This window comes from Poecile atricapillus, chromosome 1, assembly GCF_030490865.1.
Source record: "Poecile atricapillus isolate bPoeAtr1 chromosome 1, bPoeAtr1.hap1, whole genome shotgun sequence".
Classification (NCBI taxonomy): domain Eukaryota; kingdom Metazoa; phylum Chordata; class Aves; order Passeriformes; family Paridae; genus Poecile; species Poecile atricapillus.
Genome location: NC_081249.1, coordinates 107,618,449 through 107,645,963, shown reverse-complemented (window position 1 = coordinate 107,645,963; position 27,515 = coordinate 107,618,449). Strand labels below are relative to the sequence as shown.

The window sequence follows — 27,515 nt, the reverse complement described above, 5'->3', positions numbered from 1 at the left end:
TACTGAGATGACCTGGTCAGACATAAGGAAGGAACATCAGTATATTCCATTTCTGTTCTGTGCATCATTAGCAGGTGTTGATTTATTAAAATGTCCCTGCAAAACATGAACAGTTAGGTGAGGAGATTTTATTAGAAGCTTCAAATTTCCAGAATTCCTGTGTCCAATATTATTCTGTATTCTAATCACAATAGGAAAAAATTCATGCTGAGTAGGGAAAAGCAGATGCAGCATCACCTTTGATAGTTTTACATTTAAAAAAATTCCATAGGCATACTGCATTTTTCATGAAGCAAATACTTTTATTAATAACAGTAATCTTCTATTACTATTTGAAGACACCCAATTTAAAGCACTTGTTATTTCTGACAGCAAGACTTTCAAGCAGCAGCTCTACCTGCTGAAAATGCCTAGCCATGCCATATATAAGAAAGAATTGTCATTAAAAGTGTTCTTTGGAAAAAAAAAAATGAAAAAAAAAAGCAAGCAAGCCTGCCTTTTGTTCTCAATAAGTTAAATATAGCAATTAACTTGTTATCTGGCAGATCTGCAATCATCATCATCATCATCTTTTCCAAATAGGTAAACTCACCACTGTGCATTTTAAGCTTCAAGATTAATGTATTCCAAGAACGTGCCGAAGAATAAAGGTGCTTTGTGTCTGTCTGATTTTAGGCATCTCCCGTCATCCGAAAGTGTAATCCCCTGGAGTGATTACGTGCAAATAATTTAGAAAAGTGCACAATGCCTGAGGATTAGAGGCATAATGTAATCCAATATTTGTTCAGTGGCATGTCCATAGCAGATAGACTGCAATGATCTTGCTGAGGGAATGACAGACAGTTCACCTGTATATGGACCATTTTTTCACCTCAGAAATTTGCTTTTTCGCCATAAAAACAAGGACTGCCCTTGGCTATCAAACTTCTTTCCTAGCATGCATAAAAAAAAACTAATAAAAACAACACAAAAAAAACATAACCTAGTTTAAAAATTACGAGCTGTAAGAGAAAAACTGATAAGAAACCATATAATGTCTGAATTTCAGTGTCTCTAGCACTTAGAAGCTTAAATGTCATTGACTTTTAGAAAGAGGGTTCAGGTGCTCAAGTCTCTTTTGAAAATCATGTGTGACCTCCTGTGTCACATAGGTGACACATTTTGTATTTATTATTGCTCATTCTGAATCAAACTTTGCACAATGATGTTGTATTATCACTGTGCCACTAAAAATAGCTCAATTCTTATCCTTTCTCTCCTAGACCCCTCTTTCTTGGAACAGGATCTTTTTCCATATAAAATACATTTCCATCAGAAACATCACTGAGAATTTAATCTCCACAGATGCTGGAAACGTTAGATTAAATCTGAGTTCTTTATGGATCTTTGGGAAATTAGCATTAAATGGGGACAGCAAAATCAAAAGGAAAATTTATGTAAGGTTGCAATCCAGAATGTTTGTGAGGATTGATATTTTTCCAGGCCTATTTGATGTCAACATCAAATTTTCTTCATTTGAAATATTTCAGGTAATGTTAAAATAAGTTTTTGCCAAGACTTATTAAGTTAATGCTGAGGAAGGAGGAAGAAAAGTAAATCTCTTAAAATAAGTGTCTGTTGTCCTGGATTATCAGACACATGAAAAAAAATGGTGCAAGTGTCCTTCTGTTATGGTCAGGGAGTCTGATTTCATCACATGGAAGGAACTCTAATGAAAGTAAATTAAATATATAAGTGTAAGATAGATGTCACATCCATGGCCTTCATATGTTGAAGTAAATTTAAATCTGAAACTTGTTTCTAATTAGCACTGACAATTTTAGTCTAGGTTGGCTTTGGTATTGGAGGATTCTGAGGTTTAGGATCATGTATCTTCCAGAGACAGCTTCCATGCTCCAAGGTACAGCAGTACTGAAAGAAATTGAATATTGACAAGATTTTACCAGGCTGGTTGGTGTTTTCTTTGCATAATTATTTTGGAATTTTATTTATTTATGAAGCTCCATTGTGAAAACATGCTTAAATTTGTGTTTTCAGTATTGCAGTATACTTTCTGCATTCATCTTAATAAAACTTTAGAAATGTTAATAGAGGCTAATACATTTACAGATGTTCCCAAGTTGCCATTTACATGCTAACAATGAGATATTGACTGTGCTGGTTTATTCCTACATATAGAGTAGATATTCCTCAGTAAAATACTCACAGTATATCAAAGACATTATTTGACTTAAAATACTTCCTGTTAGCATGACTGTAGTGACTTGCATTGCAGCCTGGAGTGAGGTGTTTTCTGTACTGTTCTACTTGTCTGCTCTGAATTAGGAAAAAGTCTATTTCTTATGATATTACAGATGTAATTTATCAAGCCACTATAACTATCATGGTGTATTCTGTAATTTTCATCTAGTGGGAAAAAAAGAGTAATATCACACACACAGAAAAAATAAAGCAAACCCATGTTGTTTAGGGAAATATACCATCATATTTCAAGTAATTATTTCAAAATAAGTAACTTTTACCTTCATAATTTTTTATTTTATTTATGTATAATTTTGTATATTCATATTTTATATTTATTTGATTTCTGTAAAAGACAAGTGACTAGAAGAAATAAAAAATATGTTATTTTTGAAAAATAAAAATGTATGATTATGAAACACATCTGAAAGTTTTGCAATTCCACTTTACCTATTTTCAAATATATTATTTGTGATATTTAAAGTCTATCTGTATGATTTTTTTTTTCTTTATTTGTCTAAGCAAACAGATGACAACATATTCCCTTTTCTCCTGCACATCAATTTAGTTTTTCCTTCTCTTCCTTTGATGGCCTTAAGCCATACTCTACTGAAAAAAATAATTTTTGAACTGTCATCAGCTCATTTCCCGTCTCTTCTGCTAAGAGATCTTAATCAATACATTCAATTCCTTGTCCAACAATGGCACTTGCAGTTGTAAAAGGAATCTCATGCTGGATTATCTTTTTTTTTTTTTTTTTTTTTTTTTTTGCTTTAGAATCTGACCAGGGAGGAATAGTTCCAGCCAAACAATGCTGAGTGCTCTATTACACTCTGCTCAGGAGAGTCACCAGGTTCAATCCACCACGCAGCTGAGCCTTGTGCAGCACAAAGAGAGACAGAAGCACCTCGTTCCCCTGCCTTGGCTCAATTTCCAGACCCCCCATCAGCTCCAAAAGCTGCCAGCAGCCCAAAGGGGCAGAGCCCCAAGGAGAGGAGCCTTCATCCACAGCTCCTCTCCAGCACAGGGAATGAAGGAGGCTTCCAAAGGCTGGCCCTGCACCACGAAGCCAATGCAGGTCAAACTGGTAATTTTCCCTGCCTCTGACATGCCCAGATAGCTGTTTTTGCCCAGAAGCAAAGCACACTTGGAAGAGGACAGTGCTCCAGAGGTTTCTCAGTGGTGCTAAATCCAAAGCTCAGATCCCACTCTGACCTTCTGACTATGTAGATTATTGAGCTGCAGGTTAATGCCACTGTGCAGCCTTGGTGGGATTTGTAGGGGCTCCTCTAACATCCCACTGTCTTCAAAAGGAAGCTGTGACCCTAAAAAACAAGATACACTAAAATGTCAGCACTTTAAGAAGAAAGTAGATATGAGCTGTAAAAATACCTTGGAATATAGTTCCAAGCCTTCTGATAAAGTCCACCCTGGAGCAGCTGTAAATGGGCTGGATAAGATTTATAAAGACAGGGGCTGTGTACCCCTGTCCCTTTGGATACAGTTCCTGAGAGTGTTCAACAGTTATCACTCCTTTTTTCAAAGGTATGACTAATACCAGTTTTGAGCACGGATTTATGAAAATTTAGGTTGATCCTTCCCCTGAGGAATGTTTGCCTGAGCAAGCGTTTTTAAAGACCATGTGGCAACACTTCAATCATTGTTTTATGCAAAGTACCTTGAGTTCAGAAACTAATAACCCCATTGTTTGGGCTACTTTTTAAAGCCCCTGTTATGTTCTAAGTACAAAAGCTTGGATTCAAGCCAATTTACACCTTCTGGGCCTTGAATTACAAAACATCAAACTCTAGCTTCCCTCAGAGGTCAGCTTATAATTCTGATTTTAAAGCAATGTAAAAAAAAACACAGGACACTTCAGAAAGATGAAATTAAAAAAGAAAAAAAAAAAAGAAAGACACAAAAAAGCAATGAAGCAGAACACAGGAAAAAAAAAACCCACAACAAACAAGCAACACAACCCTTTGATTGATATCAAGCAGAAACAACTTTTTAATATTCTGTCGTACAACATAACATTTAGAGAACCAGCAGTGTGTTTACAGTTTTATTTTTCTCTTGCCTCTTTTCTTTAAAGCTGCTTTATCTGTATGTTACAGCAGCAGACAGAGAGCTCTTAAAAGTGTCATCCCATCACTCTCAGGGAAGCGAAGCCCTGGAAAAAATTTCTGAAAGTTTTGTTGCCTTGGGTGTAGGAAACACAAATCCATTAGCTATAATGTGATTTGAGTAGCACACAGTAGGATAACACTTTGTGTGCTTGTGGTTAAATCTGTGAATGACTGAAATACATTTCTGTGTCTGCTTGTGTGTACATATGAACACTCTATCTCACAAACATAAAAAATAGAAGGGGAAAGCGATACATGACAAGAGCAACTCCTTTTTTTTTTTTTCCCAGAAGGCTTTCAGCAATATCTCAAATCTGTTTAGATAAAGTAATTAATTAATGACATTTTTAAACTTCAAAGTAAAATTTAGAATTAAATTGGTTTCAAGAGAAGTGCAGCAATTATCATTACAACCACAAGGAGTGCTAAAATGAGCACTTACTATTCTGTGCACCTATACAACTACTTTCTTTGTACAACACATTTTATTAAATCCTTGATTCAACCTTCTGATCTTTAGCATTATAAATCTTGCAACAAGCTAGAGAAGAAACTCAGGCAGAATTTAATTAGCTGATATGTTTAAGCACAAAACACAGTAACATAGCTCAGAATGTGTAGCAGCTTCAAACTGAAAGGGTAGAGCTCAGCAAAGACTGATTCTCATTTTTCATTGCTTTTGACAGAAAGCTAGCTAGCTGGGATCTTGTTTGTTTTATGCAATGATAATATAATTTCAATTGAAAAAAAAGGCTATCTGAAATCAATGAAATATGAAGCTGTAGCAAAAAAAGAATTAAGGATAGGTCAGTCTGAAGAGGACCCAGGATAATTTATATCTTGTGTATAGAGTAAATGAGCTGTAAACACACCCACACCCACACAAAGTAGTCCCAGGTCTACTGAATGAACTTGGTGATTTCTCAGCGTCCAGCCCCTTCAGAAATGTTCTGTGCTCTCATTCTCCCAGCACGGGTCTCATTTCTCACAGAGTTTGGGTCACCTAACAGACCAACAGACGTAAAACAGACTTTGATACCTTCTTCCCCTCGTCCCAATTGCTTTTGTTGAAAGCTGTCTTAAACCCCACAACATAGGTTTTATTTTTTGGAGAAGATGTGGGATGTAGGAAGTGGTGAGCATCATACTTACCCTTCCCCCACCAATAAGAAAACAGATTTTATGGTATGCTGCCTTATCAAATTACTTCTTTTTTTGGTTTTTTTTTTCTTTTTCTTTTTCTTTTTTTTTTCAGAGGGTGGGATAAAAAAAAATGAAAGAAAAATAGAGTTCATGACAATAGAAACAGAGGCAGATATAAAACCAGAATCTTTGACACACACATACTAGACCCCATGGAGCTCTGTAATAGCAATTTTCTCATTTCTGATTGTTCTCCTTTCCCTTGGTACTCAATCTGAAAGTCCAATTTGCCAGAATAATGTATCTGGTGTGAGAGACAATTTCTACGACTGAAGTAACTGTTCCTTAGCAACCAGAAATGCTCTAGGAACAGGTTTCATTCTCCCTCATACCCACTGAGATGCAGAATAATTGTTGAGATAATTATATCACATTTATGAGGATCTACATGCCTTTTATATAATTATTTATAGTACTAATCAATAAAATGAAAGAGTTAATTGACCACAGCCAGGACCCACACTTCATTTATAGATAGCCACTGGAAATTTGAATGAATTACAGTTAGCCAGATTTCAATCCAAATAAACAGATTGCTATTTTTCATTTGTATCACTGTAATGGTGAAAGATATCCTGACTTCTGCCTCTCCCCTGCTTGCCTGAGGTCACAGTGCTGTTGTACCAGGCATTCCAGAATACATCACTCCACTTGAAAACCTGGCTGTCCAATAACAGACACCAAGAAAAGCAGAGTGTGATCCTTCTCAGCTTACAGAGCGGGAAACCAAGCAAATGGGGCTGAAATACCAGGAGTCAGGAGCTCTTGGACACATTTAGCAGGTAGTTCCAGTTCTCACAGTTGATGGCATCTCTTGCTATATCCCCACTCCCTTGCTATTGCCAGGGTTCTGCAGATGAGGCTGGGTCTCCAAGACATTGTAAAGCTGTTTTAGCCAGGCTGGGATCCCCCTCTTTGCTCCTGTGGAAGGCATGTTTCCTCCCCCATCCCTTGATGACTGGTAAACTGGTTTGGAGGTCTGATCTGTCTGGAAATTACAGCCAAAGAGAGCAAATGTGCTGTCAGGCTGGCAAGGGGATCTAATGCACTGCATAACTAATGCTGACATGGAGGTGAGCCTGGAATGCCTCATGGGAAGGGAAGGGGAAGACAGGCAGGTCCACCCTTTTACATATCCCAGTTTCATCATTTAGGCAGGTTATGAAGTAGTAGCTTTATGAAGGAGACCTTGCATCCCGAGTTCTGCAATGGCAAATATGGAAAATCTCCTGAGCAAAGTCAGAAAATTTCTCAGGCTCATCAACAGCCCTTAGCAATAGCCACAGAGAAGCTGCTATTAACAGATGAGAAAAAAAAAAATAATACTTTTCCTATTATTGAAACACTGAAGAGATGTTTTGCATTTCTAACCCACAGTAGTGGAAAGTTGCTAAAATCCAGGAAATGCAGCTACACAAAGCTGTTTTACTGTCAAAGCTCATAGAGTGGGATGTCCTTAGTCTGACAAGAATTGCTCCTGATGCCAATGTTTGCCTTCTTTTTTTTTAGCCAGTGCAAATCTCCAGGCTTAAACCAACATGAAGAATGCTCACCCTCATTCTGCAGGATATTTGCTTTTTCAGGTGGATGTGACAGCCTGTCATTCCACTGTCTGTGGAAGAGAAAACCCTCTGACGGTGTCATTCCATCAGTGTTATTTACTTAAAATTAGCTGACTTTCACATGTTGACCATTTTTGCCACCTTCTGCCTCCCGAACACCTCTGTTATGATTGGATCCCCAAACACTGCATTTCTGCATTACAGTTTCCCACTAGTCTGTGTGCCAAAATGGCCCCAGGCTCTGGTCTCCCAGGTAGCTGTAATATCCTTTTGTAAACCTTCCATGAATGATTATGGTAAATCTTGCTTGCAGCGATTTCTGTTCCCTCTAGCATTTTTTCCACCCACCTGTCTGTGCTTTTTTTTTTCTTTTCTCTTCTTTCTGATTTTCAATTCCCTATTTTACCCTCTTCCCTACAGCCTAACAGGCTGTCATAATACACTTCTTTTTCCCCTTCTGTCTTTCTCTATGTCAATAAAACAGTGTGATTTTCAAACCTCTCAAGAGATGCATTTTTTGTACTAAAAATAATGATACTAAGCATCTACAAAAATCAAAATTGCATAAGTAAAATCATTTTAGAAATTAGGTGTTGTTGTCCGTCTGAATTGCACTTACAAAATGTAATTATTGTTCTTCCTTTCTTTGAACTGCAACAACAAAGCCTGTGTCTCAAATGCTGAAATAAAAGTTGATGTCCAATACCAGGCTGTAAAGACATCATAATCTGAGGATTTAAGTACTTAATAAGGCTAATAGTATTAGCTTATAATTGCTTATTTTAAATTGACAAAATCTAAATTATTACATTCAGCATAAATAGATACAAATCTAATAGAGTTTTGCCGGCTGAAAACTGTCATGCAACTTCAGCCTTGAAAGCAAATATCCAAGAGTTTGGGAGAAGATCAGGGAGAGAAAGTGGATTTGTGTGTCTTGATTAGCTGCTAATGAAGTGTAGGACATTTCTGAGCTCAGTCAGGCTTGTGATAACAGCAGACAAATCCCCATGCAATAGCCAGGGGTACTGTTCTCACTCCTAAGAGAACTGCTGCTAAAATTGTCCCAAATCCTGAAATACCTCAAACTTTTAATGTTCAGGTTCAGTAAAGAAATAAAGGACACCGGTTGCTTAGTCAGGTACTGGCTAAATATTGTCTCCTGTATCCTCAAAGCATTTTACATAAGTCATGCGTGCACTGGAATTATTTCAATTATATGTGAAAGCCATAATTTCTAGAATAAAACCCAACAACTCTTTAACACCAAGCCTGGCCTTGCTCCAAAACATTTTTCATTGCAAAACTGAAAATTATCATCCACTCTAAAAAAATTATATGGATTTTTTTGAGTGGGCAGTGAATGGATTTTAGCTGGGAGTCCCAGATTAAACTTTGTCTTCTAAAACAACATGCAGGAAAACAAGAATGAGTCTCAAACTCAAAGTGAGAATTTAAGCAGTAAAAAAATGAGGGACTCAGCCACATACCTTAGAAATCCAAAATAATATTGACAGTGGATTTTTGACTTTTGAAATCAGGATTCTGGATCAGATTTTTCCTCCATTTCAAAACTTAGTTGCATAATACATATATGAAACTGTAACATAAGTAGCTGGAACTGTTGCTTCTTAGGCTTCTGAGGTTTATTTTAGTTAGCCAGATTGACTGCTGATTTCTCTTAATTTCCTCTGGTGACATGTACTGCATGCTGGTATTATAAATAAGGGAACCATCATTGAAAACCTCATCTAAGCAAAACTCCAGTTTAAACCAACCATATTCACTTTAAACCAACCATATTTTTGCTTTCTGAAATATTTTTTTCCCTATGGAACTACTTCTGCCAACTTGCCAATTCTTCCAAAATTTGAATTGCTGGAGATTTGCCATGGTCTTTTAAATTGTGAGTGATATGGTAAGCAGTAAACTAAGATCATTTCACTGGAAATTTCACCTATGTGTGCACTTCAGAATTGGGTTTTGTTTTCCTCCATCAGGCAAATATTTGCCTTTCAAGAAAAAGCAATTTGAATTCTGGACTATCAGTATAAAACTGTATATTTCTCTTTCTTGGGCTTTCTATGAAAACAAGAAGAGAACTATTTTAACTACTGTTCCATCAGGGTATAAGATTAGTAAAACCTATTCTTGAACTTTATGCCCCTGTGCAATATGTGGATATATTTACTCTCCTATCCACTGGATTAGGAGCACACTGGTGAAATATCATCAGGTAAAACCTGTTACCCCAGAGGCTTGAACATATTCATGGAAAATAGTCTTCATCTCCTGAATATCATTAGGAAGCCGGTTTGTTTGGGTTGATTTCCCTTCCTGTCCCTAGAAAGAACAGATTTTGTATGATTTCTCCTGAGTTGCACTTTACTTTTCCTTTTTTTTTTTTTTTTTTTTTTTTTATGTTTGCAATCACAGTCCATTCTTTTTCTTTAAGAGTGTTGCATGTGGGCCTTTGGGGTTTTTTTAGTTGGCCTTTGGGAGTTTTTTCCCTCTCACAAGAAAAAGCCATTCTCCTGGCTTCTAAAGTCTCTTCCAGCCTCTGCATCCCTATATCAACAAAATTGCACTGTGAAAAGAATTGTTTGCTTGTTTCAGTGTTTATTGCCAGATCACAGAAAAGTTTTATCACATGAATCTAAGTGTTATTAAAATATGAGACACCACTAGGTTCAATGTATAACGAAACGTGCCATTCAGCACTGCCAACTCAGAGGCATTAACCAGCCAACATAAAACTATTGTCTTTATTGGAAGTGAGACATAAAATGCTAATTTTCTTCTTTCTGGTTTTTGGGATTTGTTTAAAGCAGTACAAGGTCCAGTCTTAAAAGCATACAAGTTTAACCTCCCTGGGGAAAAACCAAACAGAGCAAAAAAAACCCCACAAGCTTAAAAATACAAAGGCAACTGCCTGCAAAATTAGTACATAAAAGTTCTCATGGTTCAGCTGGAAATGATAGGTCATAACAACAAAAATTTAAATGCAACTGCTTGCTTGCTTTTCATTCTGCTGTAAACTTCATGGTTTCTAGGGCTAGTGGAACTTGATGAGATGATGTCTGGTGTTATTGCTATTTTGAAAAAGCAGTATTTTAGGAAATAAGCATGGAACTGAAATCAAAATAATCCTCAAGCTGTAGTAAAATTGTCTTTTTATAACGTTTACTTTTATGGTATTAATAAAAAGATTCTTGATCTTTAAGGTATTTTTTGTTGTTTTTTTTTTTTTACTTCATGACTTTACATAAATTCCCATTTCCTTCTGTTAGTGGTTCCTGGTGGTAGTGCATGCTCAAAAGGCTCCTTGCAGAGGAGTTAAGTTAAGCAAGTTTATATGAGATAATCCTCTGTGTGGTTGTCGTGGTTTTAAACCAGTAACTAAAAAATTACTTATTTTTTGCTGTGAAATATGGATTTGAGCAAGAGCAAAACAGGCCTAAAACTTAAAAAGGAATAAAGAAAGTTTATTAACAAACTACAAGAATAAGAACACCAGAATAAACTTCTAGAAAACCCTTTTTTCTCTCACTACTTGACCATTTCTTTGTACACATGACAACATAGAGACAAAAAAACTTTAGAATTTTGGTGGTTAAAACACAGTCTCAAATTCTTGCTACAGTCTTTTCATCAGTCTTTGTAGAGAAGCAGAAGTCTCTTTCTGCTAACCTATGGAGTTTCTCACAAGAAAACTATTTCTGTTATAGTGTTCTATTGCTCTGATGCCAGCTGCCCGGAAATCTGTCATCAGTTCTTCTCCTCCCATTTCGCACCACTCTGAGGTGTGTATGGGCCATGAGTCTAGGGATGTCATTTTAAGGATGAGTTATTCAAAAGCAAAAGTCCTGTTCATCTGTCTCTGTGAGCTTCCCTGGAAACAGTTTTCTCATTGCCTCAAGCGGCCCCAAATCTTCGCTTCACCCTGTTCCAGCAACTCACTGTATCACAATTACTCTACTTTTTGCTCAAAATCCAAACTTTGAACACTCCATTCCTCCCCATATACTCTGTCATGAATTAAAGGAGTCTTTTAAAACTACTATTGTCCATCTCTATAGCTTTAACAGAAAGGTATTTCAGCTTGTAAAGCATCTCCTTATTCTCTTTTCTTCATTTAAAACTTAACTCTTTTCCTCACTGTTTTTGGTGGTTTTATGATGTCTTCTTCATGTTGATTGTCTCTCTCTCTTTGTCTCTCTGGGAAAAAGGAGCAATCTGTACATTTTATCCAGGTAGTAAAAGAATTAAAAGCTTTAGAAAAGCTGCAAGAGTTCATGGTGTCAGGTTTCAGTCCAGCAGCAGAAACTGAAAACTGAACCAGGCTGCCAGCTCTGCTTTCCTTTCCTCCCCCACTCCCCTTCGTCCTCTGCGGCCTTGTCCGGCCTGGAGGGGGTGGGAGAGAAGGAGGCCACGACAGAGCCTTGTTACCTTCTCAAAAGTCGGAAACAAAAGAGAGCCAGAGGCCTCTGACTGTACATCTTAAAGAGGTGTTCACAAGTTGACTTAACTTTTTAATGGTCAAAACTGCTGTCAATTTTAGAAATGACTGATAATTGGTCAGGAGAAAAGCCTCCCATCAGCCACCAACATTTTCAACTTCCTTAGCTCTCAAAACCACCTTAAAGGTAAAGCTACCCCATGACAGTGGTTTAACTTGTTGAGCATCTCCAAGACCAAAAAAAAAGCTGCAAAGTATGCAGGTATGAAAAAAATGAGCAGAGGAATGTTACAGAAATCTGTCATAAGGTTACTCCTAGTACCAAGGCAAGCCATAATGCTGAAAAGATATAGTTCTGAACAAGTACCTCATCTTCCGGACCAGTAGAAACAGAAATATGAGGTTATGAAAGGGTTAGGCCTTGTTACTTCAAAGTAGCTGAAAATTTCTAATCTCCAGAGGTCAAACACTACTTGTGAGTATCAGTGATATGAAAAATAACATGAATCTATGTTTCTTTTTTTTTTTTTTTTTTTTTTTTTTTCTGGTAAGATATGTTGAATTTTCTCTGCCAGGATGGTAGCAGGACATGCCCTGAAGGAGCTGTGGCCAGTGAAAAGCCCATGCAGGAGCAGCTTTATCCTGAAGGATTGCAGCCCGTGGGAAATCCAGCCCACATGGGAGCAGGAGAAAACTTTGAGGAAGAAGGAGCAGTAGAGACATGATATTATGGACTGATCACAGGCTCCATTATCCATCCCCCTGTGCCAGTCATGAGCAAGGGAAGAGAGAGGAACTGAGGATCAGTGAGTAAAGTTGACCCTGGAAAAAAAGGAAGTGAGAGAAGGTGATGGTTTAATCTTCCTTTGTTTCACACTATCTAATTCTCTTTTCACTGACAATAAATTGAAGTAATTTTTCCCCAAGTAAAGTCTGTTTTGCCCATGACAAGAGCTGGTAAGTGGCTGCCTTGTCTTAATCTTGACCTGAGATTTTTCTTCTTATTTTCTTCCCCTGCCTGCTCAGGGGGAGTGGGAGTCCAGCTGGAAGAGCAGCTGGCACCCAGACATGATCAATCCAACATAGCTCCATAAATGTTTAGGTACTTGTTTTGTGGGCCAACCTTGATTCCATTTTCTAAAGTGGGCTATTTCTGTAAGCTTACTGTCTTTCCCTAGGTTAAATCACTGCCCTGGCTGTGTGTGAGTCAGAGCTTCATGCAACTGAGTTTCCTCCTCATTTTCACACTGTATGCTGTTGCCATCAGCAAAGTCTGGCACTTTGTGTGCTTCTTAAAAAGTATGCAGAAAATTGATGTCTAAATGACAAGAGCAGTTCAACAGAATTATTGAATCATAAGCTAGATTTAATAAAATGACAATTTCATTTAGTTGCAGTATTGGTTTCAAGTGTTTCACTTAAAAAGGCAGAAGAAAAGCCATCAATTTATGTGATGGAGACTTAATTTATCACTTCCTCTATAAAGCTGCAGTTTATAAAGTTAGCCACATAAGTCATTAGTGCTGGAAAGCTGCTGAAATATCACATTGAAAATTGTCAGTACCTTAAAAGGTCTTCATCATATACTCCTGTCCAGGGTAGTACCAAATTATATGGGATATAATTTTTTCTTCCATGCACTCAAACTTAAACTTGAAAATATCAACTATATATTTTATAGGTGCAAGTTGTTCCCAACAGTGTGCATTAAGGAAATAATTAAGGAAATTTCTCATAAGACTGGGGTGCCAAAGCCAGGGGAGTGGAATTTATGCAATGAAGGCTCAGATAACTCAGCAGAGACAAAAAAGTAAAATCTCTGAGAATGCTTTCCAAGTTACCAAACTTGGCTACTCAGACTATTCCTAAACATTGGCACTTCATAGCTATATGATTTAATGTCTACATTAATTGGTCTAAGTGCACTGTCCCCTGCCAAAGATAAGCCACTTCTCTTTTGCACACAGCTTTGATTTTCCTCTGTTGCCACTCTGCCAACAACTATCCATTTTCTATAAACATTGAGGCACTCACCAGTATGCTATGGCAATTTTTAGTTTTCACTCAATAATTTCCAGTGACATAAATATTCAGCCGGGGTTTCTTTCATTCAACCCAGTCTTTGTAATGAGGTTTTTATTATTCTTTCAGCCACTAATTAATAGGAGAAAAAAAAACAACAAAAAGCCTTCACTTATCTATGTTAGAATAATTTTTAAAACATAAAAGACATAATTTAACTTTAATTTCATCTAATTCAATTATACTGACTACTGATATGCTATCCTAGTGCTGGTTGACTCCTTCTAAGAACTGGGACAGATGTGTGATTCATGGCTTCCCTTTACAGAAGCTGTGTTGACTCAAGCAATATTACTCACCCTTTTTGGCCTCTTCTCAAAGTCTGAGGTGGCACTGTGAGAGCTCTGACTCCTTTCTAACCAGCCCTCCACAGAGTCTCACTCTCAGCCTGGCTGCTCCAGCGTGCTCATTCTAGAAATGGTGCTCCTGACTGATATTCTGGTGAGGCTGCTGCCATCAGAGTGCCCCAGGGACCAGCTCTCAGAGGTTTGTCTTCCCATCCTCTCCCAGACAGGCTTTCCAAGCTCCCTGTTTGATCCAGCAGCGTTCATTCTGCACATGTTCCCTTCCCCCTCCTAACTAACCACACAAGAATTCAAGAATCTGTTTGAAGCAAGAACAATAATGTTTTATATCAAAAATTAAAGTAAGATGTTTTAGAGATATGGTGGGTGAGTGTGAGTGACATGATGTCCCACATCCCAGGGCTGCAAGGACCTTCAAGCAGGCTTCGAGTTCTGAGTACAAATCCCACTTGGCATTTAGAAAATACTGGTTTTATCCAAAATGTTCTAAACCATGTTGGATGTCACTGGATTTCTCCCATTTATAAAGACCTGCCTGCTACATGAAAAAAGGTGTACATGAAAATTAAGAAATTTAAACAAAGAGAAGAAAAACAGGCATCCTTTTTTAAAAAATTCAAAATAATACAGGAAAAATAGTGGTTTAGACCAATTAAAAGAAAGCATTTGAATTATTACAAAAAACTGCTCTTAAAATTGAGAATTGGTTTTTTCATCTAGAGGGTTCTCTGGTGTTCTGTCCTTGTTTTCTTTATAAACTAACTTTTATTACTTTAATGTCTTCAGTTAGTAAATGCCTCCTAGGAGTTGTGCTTCTTTTTATTCTGAAGTACTCTGATTGTCTTTTATTCATAAACATGCATAAGGATATGTGCAATTAGCAGAACTATTAACACTGAATCTATTTTATGCCTCTGTGAATAATCAGTAGAAAATAACATTGATTTTGTTTCATAAGTACATTTGCATATAATTATCTCTATATTCTTCTTAGAATGCTCATCAATAAATATTGCATATTCCACAATTATACCATTATACTCTCCTGAAAACTGTAGTCTTTGAATTTATGTCAGAACAGAAGATATTAATGGATTCACACCACACCCTGCAAGTAATTTGGAAGTGAAGCTCATGAGATCTGAAATGCATTATGGTTTCCAAATGTCATCAGTGGTAAGAAAGAATTCATGCATGAAAAATGCTCGCAGAAGACTCTACATGAAACATGAAGCTCTAATTATATGTTCTGCATTCTGCAACAAGCTCCTGTCTATCCATACAGCACATACTGCACTAGTATTTTCCAATTATTCCTGTCATTTTCTTATGCTTGCACTCTGGTTTTACATCAGCCTAGCTGTATCTGCATGATGATATATCAAATCTGCTCTTAGCTCCTAAGCAAACTATTTTCTGATTTCAATTCAAAGTTAGTGCTTTTTTTTCAAGAAGTGATATAGAGACCTAAATTTTATATTTTCCTTGAAGGCCATTACAGGTTCACTGTGGTTCCTAAAGGTCAGCTGGAGAATGTGGTATAATAAGGAATAAAATTTCCATTCCTTTTGGGATTTTTTTTCTTCTTTCTGATCAACGCTTTGATCCATTCCAGGTAAGTTCCCACAGAAAAAAGGGTTACAGGTGGGCTGGGCTGTGAGAGACTGAGAAGGACCCCCAGACATCCCTCAGTTACCCTTAGCCTTAAGAGAAATATATAGACATGTCAGCTGCTACTTTAAGCTCTTTAGGCAAGACAATTAATTACAGGCAGAAACAATTGAAAAAATAAGTTAGAAAATAATTAAGGCTTTGGAGCTTGTTTGTTTGTTTGCTTGCTTGTTTCTTTGTTTGTTTGTTTGTTTTAATGCAATTCAGAAGAGGGGAGGATTCCTTCTTTTACCTGTGCATTAATTCTTAAGCACAGTAACTCATATAAGCCAGGGTTTCACATTCCTGAATGTTCCCCAGACCTAGTGCATTCATCAGAGTTCATTAACAGATCTGCAACTCCAGTATCAGTATTTAGGTGGATTAGAGTTTTTCCCGTCTCCCTGATTAGCAGCAGTGTTGCTATCCTCTTCCTTCCTCCCATCTTTATGCAGTTATTCAAAGACCCCAAGGTCTAAGGGTGGCATATATTACAATTAAATAATTCTAAATTTGCTGCTGTTATGTCACAGGAGTGGATTGCCCTTTATTCTTTATGTTCCAAATGATGTGTGCTGCGTAGCAGATTTCCGGCTCCACCCAAAACTGTAACAAGATTTGACAATTTTTTTGAGGATTTTTCTGCTCAGCAACTGCATTCACATTGGAAAAATGAGGCAACTTAAATAAATGAAATAATGACAGTCCTTTCCCTCACCATAGCCAAAACTCCAACTATGCTGATTAAATTAAGTCCATGGTTAAAAATAGACCACTCTCATTGTATTAAAAGAGATGGCAGCCATTCAACACATTTCTGGAGTCAACTGCACAGAATTTAGATTCAGCCTGCTGTGGAGATGGAAAGCCCCAACACCATTATCTCGAGGTTTAAGGTATCAAGCATATCCAATATTAGTATTTTCTGATGACTGCTTGTAGGGAACAGCAACATTCTGAAGCTGACCTTTTTCAGAACTGTGAAGGACAACATATCTGCTTAATAAATCCCAAAGGTGGGAGCCATCATTTTATGAAGTTCATCCAGGATAAGATAAAGGCCTGAGGTTATAACAAAGGCACTTTAATAGCTGTAGGTGTGAATCACACAGTCCACTTGCTGTGATCATAAAGACATAATTGAAAGATGTATCACTACCATCATCCTCCTTCAAATCATAAAATGTTGTGAATTTTTAATTGTTTTAAATGAGGCAGTTTAAGTAGGTATTAAAAAAAAAGCCTAACAATCATTTAGCTGGAGAGATTTTTGGTTTTGTTGTGCACCACAGATCTGATGGTGACTTTGCTTAGGAATCTGAATACCTTGTTGCATTTGAGTTTTGTGAAATAGCAAATGATTCAGAAGCCAGCTTTTAAATTATATAGTCATATATTTCTTCAAGAAATGTGAGACTGAGTTTAATATTTCTGCTCACTTTTTGTGAATAAGATTTAGCAAAGAGCCTGTGGAAAGTTTATTTTTATGCTATTTAACACTGACATAATAACACATCTGCAGTTTATGATTTATAGGCATTATCAGGTGCTGGGTCATACTGACTTAAGAAAGACAAAATTGTGCTTCTTTCCACTGATGAAATGACAGCAGAAATAACCTTCTGTGCTACAGGGTAGTTTAAACTCTGTTTGTTGACACTGGAGGAATTAGCCAGTCATGAATGAGTAACTCTGCTGCTTCTGATGGGATTTTTATTATATCGTTGACCATAGCATGGTGTTATTAGTATCAAATAAAAGAAACATTTAAGTGATAAGAGATGGCCTGATGTGTCCCCAGGAACATTCTGCAACGTCTGCTCTTGTCCTCTGAGCTCCCAAGTCAGTGTCTGGAAGAACAGCTGCCATCAACATCCATTTCCCTCTGCTCATCTCTTTAAGGCAGTTATTTTATCTTTTCCTTTTAACATCTTTGCAAACATTACAACAATTCTGCTAGTGAGGATGCTAAAGAGTGAGGTATGATTGATAAATCTCACCTTTTTTGCTGCTATCAGCACATTCCCTTATATTTTATCAAGATATTCAGAGAATAAAAACTGTAAGGAGAATTTTGAAGAGTAAATTAAATCTAAAGAAGGCTTACCTTGGGAAAAAGACTATACCTGAAAAATGAGTTCTTAAATATGGGGAGGACAGGCAAAGTAGTGAGAAAGTCAGGAGACAAACAACCTCATTTTGCTTCTGCCTTGTCTTGTAACTAAAATCCCAGCCAAACTGCAATGCCTGGAAACTTCAGGAAAAGCAGTGACAATTTACTGTGTAGCAGATCAGGTTCAAAAGGTAAGAACAAATCAGACACTACCTAAAAGTAGGAGACAAAAAAGGGAGGGCCAAAATCCTAACCAGCTTGAGTTTCAAAATCTTAGAGAAATTTCCATGCCAGTGTTTAAGATATTTTCTGTTAAACATTGGTTTTTACCCCCATACCTTATTTTCTTATAGCACAAGGACAAAGAGAGGATGTGAGGAGGGGTAATCAAGATATCTGTTTGAACAACCAACATCTTTATCTGTTCCCTCTTTCACTCCTGTTTCTACTACTTTCATGTACATGACTTGGTGACGACATTGCACAAACAATAAATGCTATGAAAGAATCTTGCTGCATGCTTGATCTACTTTTATAATTATTTTAGTTGCTTTTTTCTTTTGTACACTGAAAATTTCAGAAGCTGTTGTGGGACCCATCAAAACAAGGGGATTAGGATTTGCTAGTGCAGGCACAGGTAACTGAGCTAGGCTCTTCAGCTCTCCTCAGCAGGTGAAAGCCACTATTTAAGTGTTGCCGTCTGTTCATTTTGTTCTGGTTATTAAGTTAAATGGTTTGTTCCTAATGTTATTCCCCCATGAGTTGTAATGGTTTTGCCCTCTTGTCAGTTCTGTAAACCCCTCCCCTCTTTCCTGAACCTTCCTTGTCCATCACCCTGTTCCTGCCCCTGAACCCCATCAATCTATGTAAACCCCACCTTTTGTTCTAGCTCCTTCCCTGCCATTCATCCCTCACTCGAGGCCCCATTGGCCTTGTGGCTGCTGCCCCTCCCACATGTTATTCCCATTGGTCCGCAACATTGTAAACCCTCCCCCCAACTCCTCCCCTGAGATGCCCTGATTGGTTCCTGTGTTTGTACCCTCCCCACCTTAAATTGGGGCGCACAGAGGTGCTCAGTGCTCAGAGTCTTTGGGTCCCTGTGTGCCTTTCCAGCCCTCGTCCTGTCACCGCTCCCTCTCCCTTAATAAATCCTGTTTCTGGAAAGCTGCTTGGACTCTGGGTCTCCTCCATCTCTTTGCTGAAGCCCACGACGCCGAGATCCGCAGAGCCCTGTGTGGCAGAAGGGCTCTGAAGGTTCGGTCTGGGGAAAACAGCTCCCAGACCGTTCCCCACTCCTGGCACTGCCAGCGGCCAGTGGACAGAGCTAGCCCAAGCGCGACGGGCCGCGGGTGGGCAGCGTCAGCTGGCGCCCAACGTGGGGCTCTACAGCCCGTGGAGACCCCCGGAGGAGTCGTTTTTTGGATTATAAAGACTTTTGGGCGGCAGCTACCCCGGTTGCAGCAGGCTGGTTTTTGTCCAGCAGCGCTCCCGGGGGAAGGAGCGACAACCTCTCTGCGCACGAGGGACCGCTCCTGGGGCTTTGGACATCTCCTGCAGCTCCTGTCAGGACTGGGTGAGTATTCCCCAGTGGGGGAAAGGGGGGAGTGTGTGGTGGACCCCCTGTTTGGTTGTGGCTCCCTCGGGGAGGGAGAGTGTGTTGTAACCCAGTCCTGACCCTTATTTTTATTTCTTTAAGTTTGCATTTGCTGCTAGGGGGTGGTGAGACTGCGGAGCCGGGGGTGTGAGAGATGGGTGCGCGTTTTTCGGCTGCGCAGAGGGGGATTTACTTCCAAGTTGTGGGTCTCCTTGAGGGTGGGAAACATAAGTATTCAAGGGGGTTGGTTAAGAGGCTTGTTCGTTGGCTTTTTCTGCATTTTCCCCATGTGTCCTCCGAAGATGTTCTTTCTGTGTCATTCTGGAACTCTGTCGGGTCTAAATTAACGGCTTTAGTGGTTCAGGGGGACAAAACAGCCGCCAAATTAATCCCGCTTTTTGTTCTAATTCGGACAGCCTTAGTTGAAAAGAGAGAGATGCAGAAACAGCCAACGCAGCCTTCCCCAGTTTCTACAGTTTCCCCAGTTTCCCCAAACCCCTGCTCCTCGTCCCTTGTCCCTAAGTTGGGGGAGACCTGCGGAGCAACCCGTAAAACGCAGGGCTCCGAAGTCGGCAGTAGTCTCCCTGGCTCCCCAAGCCTCCCTCAGAACCCTTGCCCCGGTAGCCCTGGCCAAGCTGCCGGAGCCCTTACCCATTCCCCTACTTCCCCAGTTAATAACTCCAAGTTTTCCCCTTTCCAAGTTCAAAATCCCCAGTTTGATAAAGTTATTGATCCCCAGTTTCTCTCCCAGAACCTTGGTTCCCCTACACTCCCTCATTCCCGGTGTTCCCCTAAATCTACCCCTAAGTCTCCCAATACCCTGCCTGATTCCCAAAATGGCCCCCGAGGGACACAAGATGGCGGGGACCGCATGGTCGGATCCCTCCCTTGTGCTCCTTCTTCCCACAATCCCTTCCTCCCCCCAAAGTCCAACCCCTTCCTCCCTAGCTCCTCCTTCCCTTCCTACCCCGACCCCTCCCACTTGTCCTCAGATGGTTCTCCTCCTCGGGGGTGTGTCCCCAAAGTGTTGCACCCCAAAACCCCACCCCTTCCAGCCGCTGCTCCTCCCTCCAACCCTCCCCCTCAGTCGGTCCTCCAGCCCCGCCTCTTCCGGCTTCTGGTTCCCACGCCTCCCCTTCCGGTTCCCAAGCCCCTCCTCCCAGTTCCCACGCCCCTCCTTCCGGTTCCCACGCCCCTCCTCCCAGTTCCCACGCCTTTCCATCCAATTCCCACACTTCGGAAACCGGAAGTAACAAGCCTGAGGGCCAGAACCCGGAACAGATCGTAATTCCCTTTGCCGCACCGGTCAGTTTTAGAGGAAAGGGGGGAAGGTTCCGAGAATGGGAACCCTTCTCTTTCCAGACAAAGAGGGAGCTGTGCAAGGCTCAGAAGGAGTTCGGCAGGAGAAGTGAATATTTTAAGGGCTTATTAAAAGCCACTTTCTCCGCGAACGAGATGGTCCCCCACGATTTGAAGGAGTTGTTTGCCTGCCTCCTTTCCCCAGCTGACTATAGGCTGTGGAAACAGAGGTGGAAGAAGTCATTGGAGGCCATCCTTCCTGAGCTGCTGCGCAGCGAGGATTCTGCGGTTGACGCGGATGAAATCCCCCTCACAATAGATCACCTGTGCGGTGAAGGGAAATGGGGAAAGCCAGAGGAACAGGCCAGGGTCTTATCCCGGTCTATCTTAATCAAAATAACGGAGGCCGCTGAGAAAGCTTTCAACATCTTGCCGGGGGGTGAACCCCTCACAAACTTTTCCAACATCAAACAGTCCCCTAATGAACCCTTTAACATCTTTATTAACCGACTGCAGGAACAAATAGAGAGGCAGGTGGACAGGCCAGAGCTGCAGGAGCAGCTCATCCTAGAAATGGCTAAAGCTAACTGCAACGATGTTTGCAAGCAGGTTATTTTCAGCTTGCCGCTATATCCGGCGCCAACCTTGGATGACCTAATAGACGCCTGCGAAAAGAAGGTCCCATTGATGGGGGCGTCCAGGGTGCCACCACCATAACAAGCTGCCAAGAGACCACCCATGGCTGCAGTGACCCAGCACCCACCAGGCCAACTACCACCACCACCTAGAAGGCCTCTGCAGTGCTACCGCTGTGGGCAGCTGGGGCACATGGCCCGGGATTGCCCTGCTGCACTTCCCTGCCCTGGACCTGCGAGGGGCAACATGGGGGGAAAAGGGGGAGAGGGAGCTTTTAATAAAAAAAACTAGGAGCGAACCTGCCCCGCGCGAAGCAACAAATGGGGCAGGTCTCGCAGGGGGGAGGGGGAACGAAAACCGGACATGGCCTATTCACCGGACGAGACACTTGACAACAACACAGGACATCCTCTTCCGGTCCCAGCACTGGATGGTAGTAGCTGTGGATCCACTGGAGGGAAAGACAATGGACACCGGACGCGACAGTAAGTGCATCGCCATTGGGGACACTAAGCACACACCCCCAGAGATTGAGATTTCGCCGATCACCTTTTCGGGTGGTCCAGAGAACCTCATTCTCCTGGCGCGCTGCACTCATCCACCCTTCTTTTTGCCAAAGGGGCAAATCATTGCCCAATTTATACCAATACCTGAGCAGGTCCCAGTAGACGACCACGCACCAGGCGTCTACTGGGCAGAAGTGGTGGGTGAGGAAAAGCCCATTCTAGACTGCAGAGTCAAGCAAGGTGCAGAATCCTTTCAGATGAAAGGACTGCTTGACACGGGAGCGGATGTGACGATCATCCCTGAAAGGAGATGGCCGTCACATTGGGAGTTGCAACCTGTGGCAGGCAAGATACAGGGCATAGGGGGTACCCAATTAGCAAGAATTTCAAAGAGCGTGGTGCAAATTGCGGGGCCGGATGGGCAATTAGCAAATTTACGCCCATTTGTTGCTGACTATCAAGTTCCCCTGTGGGGAAGAGATCTCATGTCCCAGTGGGGGGTTAAAATCGAGATCCCGAAAACCCCTCGGGATTTTTAGAGGCGGCCACTGTAGAGCGCCCTTTCCAGAAATTAGATTGGACAACTGATACAGCGGTCTAGATTGACCAGTGGCCGCTAAGAAAAGATAAATTAAAGGCACTCAACGAACTCGTGGAGGAGCAACTTGCTAAGGGAAATATAGTAGAAACCACAAGCCCTTGGAATTCCCCGGTCTTTGTTATCCGTAAGCCGGGGAAAGATAAGTGGCGGCTCCTTCACGACCTTCGTGAAATCAACAAAGTCATTGTGGACATGGGACCCCTTCAACCAGGGATGCCTACCCCTACCATGCTCCCCCGAAATTGGAAATTGGCAGTGATTGATATCAAAGATTGCTTTTTCCAAATTCCCCTACACCCTGACGATGCCCCACGGTTTGCCTTCTCGGTACCCACCCTTAACCGAGAAGCCCCAATGAAGAGATACCACTGGCGAGTGCTACCACAGGGGATGAAGAATTCGCCGACCATCTGCCAGTGGTATGTCTCTTCGTTGCTGTCTCCCGTTCGCGCCAAAATGGGGGAGGTCATCATCTATCATTATATGGATGATGTCCTAGTGTGCGCCCCCCATGACGATATGCTTAATCAATCACTTGACCTAGTGGTTAGAGTTCTAACATCTGCAGGTTTCCAGCTCCAGGAAGACAAAGTTCAAAGGATGCCACCCTGGAAGTATCTGGGATTGAGGATTACTGAGAGGACCATTGTTCCTCAACAATTGGCTATCAACAGTAATCCAAGGACTCTGGCAGACCTTCACTCCCTGTGCGGGACCTTGAACTGGGTCAGGCCTTGGCTGGGCCTCACCACCGAAGACCTAGCCCCCCCTCTTCATGCTTTTGAAGGGGGAGAAGGAGCTTAGTTCTCCTAGGACCCTGACCCCAGAGGCGAGGGAAGCACTGAGGAAGGCACAAACTGCCTTAATGGAAAGGCAGGCACATCGATATGAGCCGGCCCTGCCGTTTGAGTACATCGTTCTGGGAAGGTTGCCGCACCTGTGTGGGCTTATCTTTCAGTGGGATCGAGGCTCAAGGGACCCACTCTTGATCATAGAGTGGGTATTCCTGAGCCATCAACGATCCAAGAGTATCACCCGGCCACAAGAGCTGGTGGCTCAGCTTGTCAGGAAGGCTCGAGCCAGGCTCAGAGAGATGGCAGGGTGCGACTTTGCGTGTGTACGGGTGCCTGTCAGCTTGTCTCGAGACAAGGCGTCCCCGGATAAGCTGACAAAAGAAATGTTTGAACAGCTGTTACAGGAGAACGAGGCTCTCCAAATCGCATTTGACAGCTACAGTGGACAAGTTTCAGTCCACGCCCCAGCACACAAATTCTTCAATGCTAAATTTAACATCATCCCAAGTTCAATTCGGAGCCGAAAACCCCTCAAAGCGCTGACAGTTTTCACTGACGCATCTGGAGCATCCCACAAGTCAGTTGTGACTTGGGTGGATCCTCAAACTCAGCGGTGGGAAGCGGATGTTAAGTATGTGGAGGGATCTCCACAGGTCGCTGAGCTGGATGCTGTCGTCAGAGCCTTTGAGAAATTTCCCGAACCATTTAATTTGGTTACAGATTCGGCTTACGTTGCTGGGGTGGTAGCTAGGGCAGAGAATGCCGCCTTAAAAGAGGTCTCCAATCCGCAGCTGTTTGAGCTGCTTTCTAAGCTAATCTTTACCGTTTCCCACCGAAAGCAGCCATTTTTCGTGATGCACGTGAGGTCGCACACAGAACTCCCTGGCCCGGTAGCCGAGGGAAATGAAAGAGCTGATTCCCTCGCTACTCCTGTCACCATGGCTCAGCTCCCTGACGTATTTCAGCAAGCCAAGCTGAGTCATCAAATGTTCCACCAGAACGTGCCTGGGCTGGTGCGCCAATTCCACCTGAGGCGAGATCAAGCCAGAGCCATCGTGGCCACATGCCCACACTGTCAGTCCACTGCAATGCCCTCTCTGGGAGCTGGGGTCAACCCCAGAGGCCTGGGGAGCTGTGAGGTGTGGCAAATGGATGTCACACATGTCCCGGAATTCGGCAGGTTCTGCTATGTGCACCTTTCCATTGATACCTTCTCAGGTGCTATCTATGCCTCTGCCCACACAGGAGAGAAAGCAGAGCATGTATGTAAACACCTCATGCAGGCTTTCTCTGTGCTGGGGGTCCCCAGAGAAATCAAAACGGACAACGGCCCAGCTTATACCTCCAGGAAACTGGAGGAATTCCTGCAAGAGTGGGGAGTAACACACAAGAGAGGCATCCCACACACCCCCACAGGCCAAGCGATTGTTGAGCGAGCCCATCAATCGCTCAAGCGCGTCCTCGTCCATCAAAAGGAGACAGTGAAGGGCTGCACCCCACAAGAACGGTTGTGCAAGGCCCTTTACACGCTAAACTTCCTAAACTGCTCAGACAGTGATCCTAACCCTCCAGTGGCCCGGCATTTTCCATCCGCCAACAGCTACAAGTTGCAGCAGCGCCCTCCGGTGCTGGTCCGGGACCCCGAGACCCAACGAATTATGGGTCCTTTCGATCTGGTGACCTGGGGACGAGGATACGCTTGCGTCTCCTCGCCCCAAGGACTGCGGTGGATCCCACAAAGGTGGGTGAAACCGTATGTCCCAAAACATCCAGGCAGGCCGCCAGATCAAAATGAGAGTGCTGTCCCGTCCGAATAGGTCATCTCCGGGCCCCCCAAGGAGGAGGAGGAGAAAAACCCCAAATCCTTTGCTTTGGAGAGTCCTCTTTTCAGTTGAAGTTATGTTTAGTGTTTGTTCCCTTCGTTGTAGGAGGAGCCATCCAGAAGATGACAGCCCCAAAGACCGTGATCACCATCCTTAGTGTGATGTTGGCCGTGGCCCAGACCAAGGGGTGGATCGTGCCTCAACCCAAACAAAATGTTTGGATGATGCTGGCGAAGTCCCTGCAAAGGGAAGAACTGTGCCTTTCCACCGGAGCAGCGGGGAACCCGATGACAACATGCCTGGTGGGGATCCCTCTAAAACCGGAAGAGTTTCCCGACTCCCTTACTACCCTGCTCCATGACGCCAACCAAGGGAGGCCAGCTCAACGTGTCGTCCGCTCTGCGCCAGCGTACAAGATCAGAAGGCCAGCAAAGAACCCCCTCCTCCTCTGGAGAGACTGGCAAGCCACGCTTGAGAAGGCGACTGTTGAGCCCCAGGAGTTCGACCTTTTGGACTCCTCCCCGGCGTCATTTTGTGTTCACTTTCGGTACTACCCTTCTGACCCTGCCCCCTATCCCAAAGTGGTGCAAGTGAACAAGCAGTTCCAGGCAGCCAAATGGTGCCAGAACATTGCCCACGTGAAGATGCCCTCAACCCTTCACCCTACCCCTCTTCGGTTGCCCAAAGGTTTATTTCTCATCTGCGGAGATCGGGCATGGGCAGGCATCCCCTCTCGCCTTCTCGGAGGGCCGTGCACACTGGGCCGGCTGTCCTTGTTTTCACCCAACACGACCCAAATCGAAAATTGGAGCCAAAAGAATAATTCGGTTATCAAGAAGCGCAGCCTGGACGACCTGGATCCAGACTGTGACTCAGAAATTTTCCATTGGAGCAAGCTAAAACGGGTAGCAGTGTCTGTTTTTCTGCCCTGGTTAGCCGCTGCTCAAGCCCTTGGAGAATTAGGCCAATTCGAGTGTTGGGTAGTAAAACAAGCAAATTTAACGTCAGCTGCGCTAAGCGACCTCCTCGAAGACGAGGAAATCACCAGGCAGGCCACCCTCCAAAATCGGGCGGCCATAGACTACCTGCTGCTCCTGCACAACCACGACTGCAGGGAATTTGAGGGGCTTTGTTGCATGAACTTAACATCAAAGAGTCCCTCCATTCGCCAGACCATTGAGCAAATGAGAGGCATGGTCCACCAGATAAAACAAGAACATGAGGACTGGGCCACCAACATCTTCTCTCATTGGGGACTGTCCGGATGGCTCTCATCCATCCTGAAAACTGTTTTATGGATTATTTTCATCATTTTTATAATTTTAGTTGCGTTCGCCATTTTAAGAAGATGTTTAATTCAGTCTGTTCTGCACCTTGTATCTCCTCCTCCCCAAGTTAATTTTGTTGATGCTCCTTCTCCTCCTTCCTCCTCACCTCCACCCTCTCCCTCCCTTAAAGACTGGTTCCCCGAGCCCTCTGCACCTCCTGCGGATGCAACCTCCTCTTTCTAAAAAAGAAAGGGGGAGATGTTGCCGTCTGTTCATTTTGTTTTGGTTATTAAGTTAAATGGTTTGTTCCTAATGTTATTCCCCCATGAGTTGTAATGGTTTTGCCCTCTTGTCAGTTCTGTAAACCCCTCCCCTCTTTCCTGAACCTTCCTTGTCCATCACCCTGTTCCTGCCCCTGAACCCCATCAATCTATGTAAACCCCACCTTTTGTTCTAGCTCCTTCCCTGCCATTTATCCCTCACTCGAGGCCCCATTGGCCTTGTGGCTGCCGCCCCTCTCACATGTTATTCCCATTGGTCCGCAACATTGTAAACCCTCCCCCCAACTCCTCCCCTGAGATGCCCTGATTGGTTCCTGTGTTTGTACCCTCCCCACCTTAAATTGGGGCGCACAGAGGTGCTCAGTGCTCAGAGTCCTTGGGTCCCTGTGTGCCTTTCCAGCCCTCGTCCTGTCACCGCTCCCTCTCCCTTAATAAATCCTGTTTCTGGAAAGCTGCTTGGACTCTGGGTCTCCTCCATCTCTTTGCTGAAGCCCACGACGCCGAGATCCGCAGAGCCCTGTGTGGCAGAAGGGCTCTGAAGGTTCGGTCTGGGGAAAACAGCTCCCAGACCGTTCCCCACTCCTGGCACTGCCAGCGGCCAGTGGACAGAGCTAGCCCAAGCGCGACGGGCCGCGGGTGGGCAGCGTCATTTAAGGTAGGATTTTTTTAATAGGTCTTACTTTGTATTATAGGCCTATATGTTCCCTGTTATTCTCTTGGTTTTGTTGGAGCTGCAATAATCTATGCCCTCCATTAAGCACAGTCCTCATCCATAGGTACTCCTACAAGCTTTGGAAGAATTACTGCAGAAATACATGGCTTTACAGTGTGAGAAAAATTAGCAGGACTAGGTCATAGTAAAGGAATAGATTATTCAGGGACTTCATTAAGCTGAAGTTAATACTGCACACATGTATTCTGCAGCTATTAATGTGAATAGCCACACTAATTAAAAATTAGACAATTGTA

At 42.5% G+C, this 27,515-nt stretch overlaps 1 protein-coding gene across 1 annotated transcript; it reads left to right on the top strand.

Annotated features, from left to right (window-relative positions):
- The first annotated feature begins 1,866 nt into the window (after nt 1-1,866).
- LOC131580759 (uncharacterized) lies at nt 1,867-26,508 on the top strand. The gene is made up of 5 exons (XM_058842370.1): nt 1,867-1,900; nt 3,083-3,328; nt 12,147-12,307; nt 19,053-19,317; nt 25,103-26,508. The coding sequence occupies exons 1-5, from the start codon at nt 1,867-1,869 to the stop codon at nt 26,506-26,508; spliced, it is 2,112 nt and encodes a 703-aa protein (XP_058698353.1).
- The last annotated feature ends 1,007 nt before the right edge of the window (nt 26,509-27,515 follow it).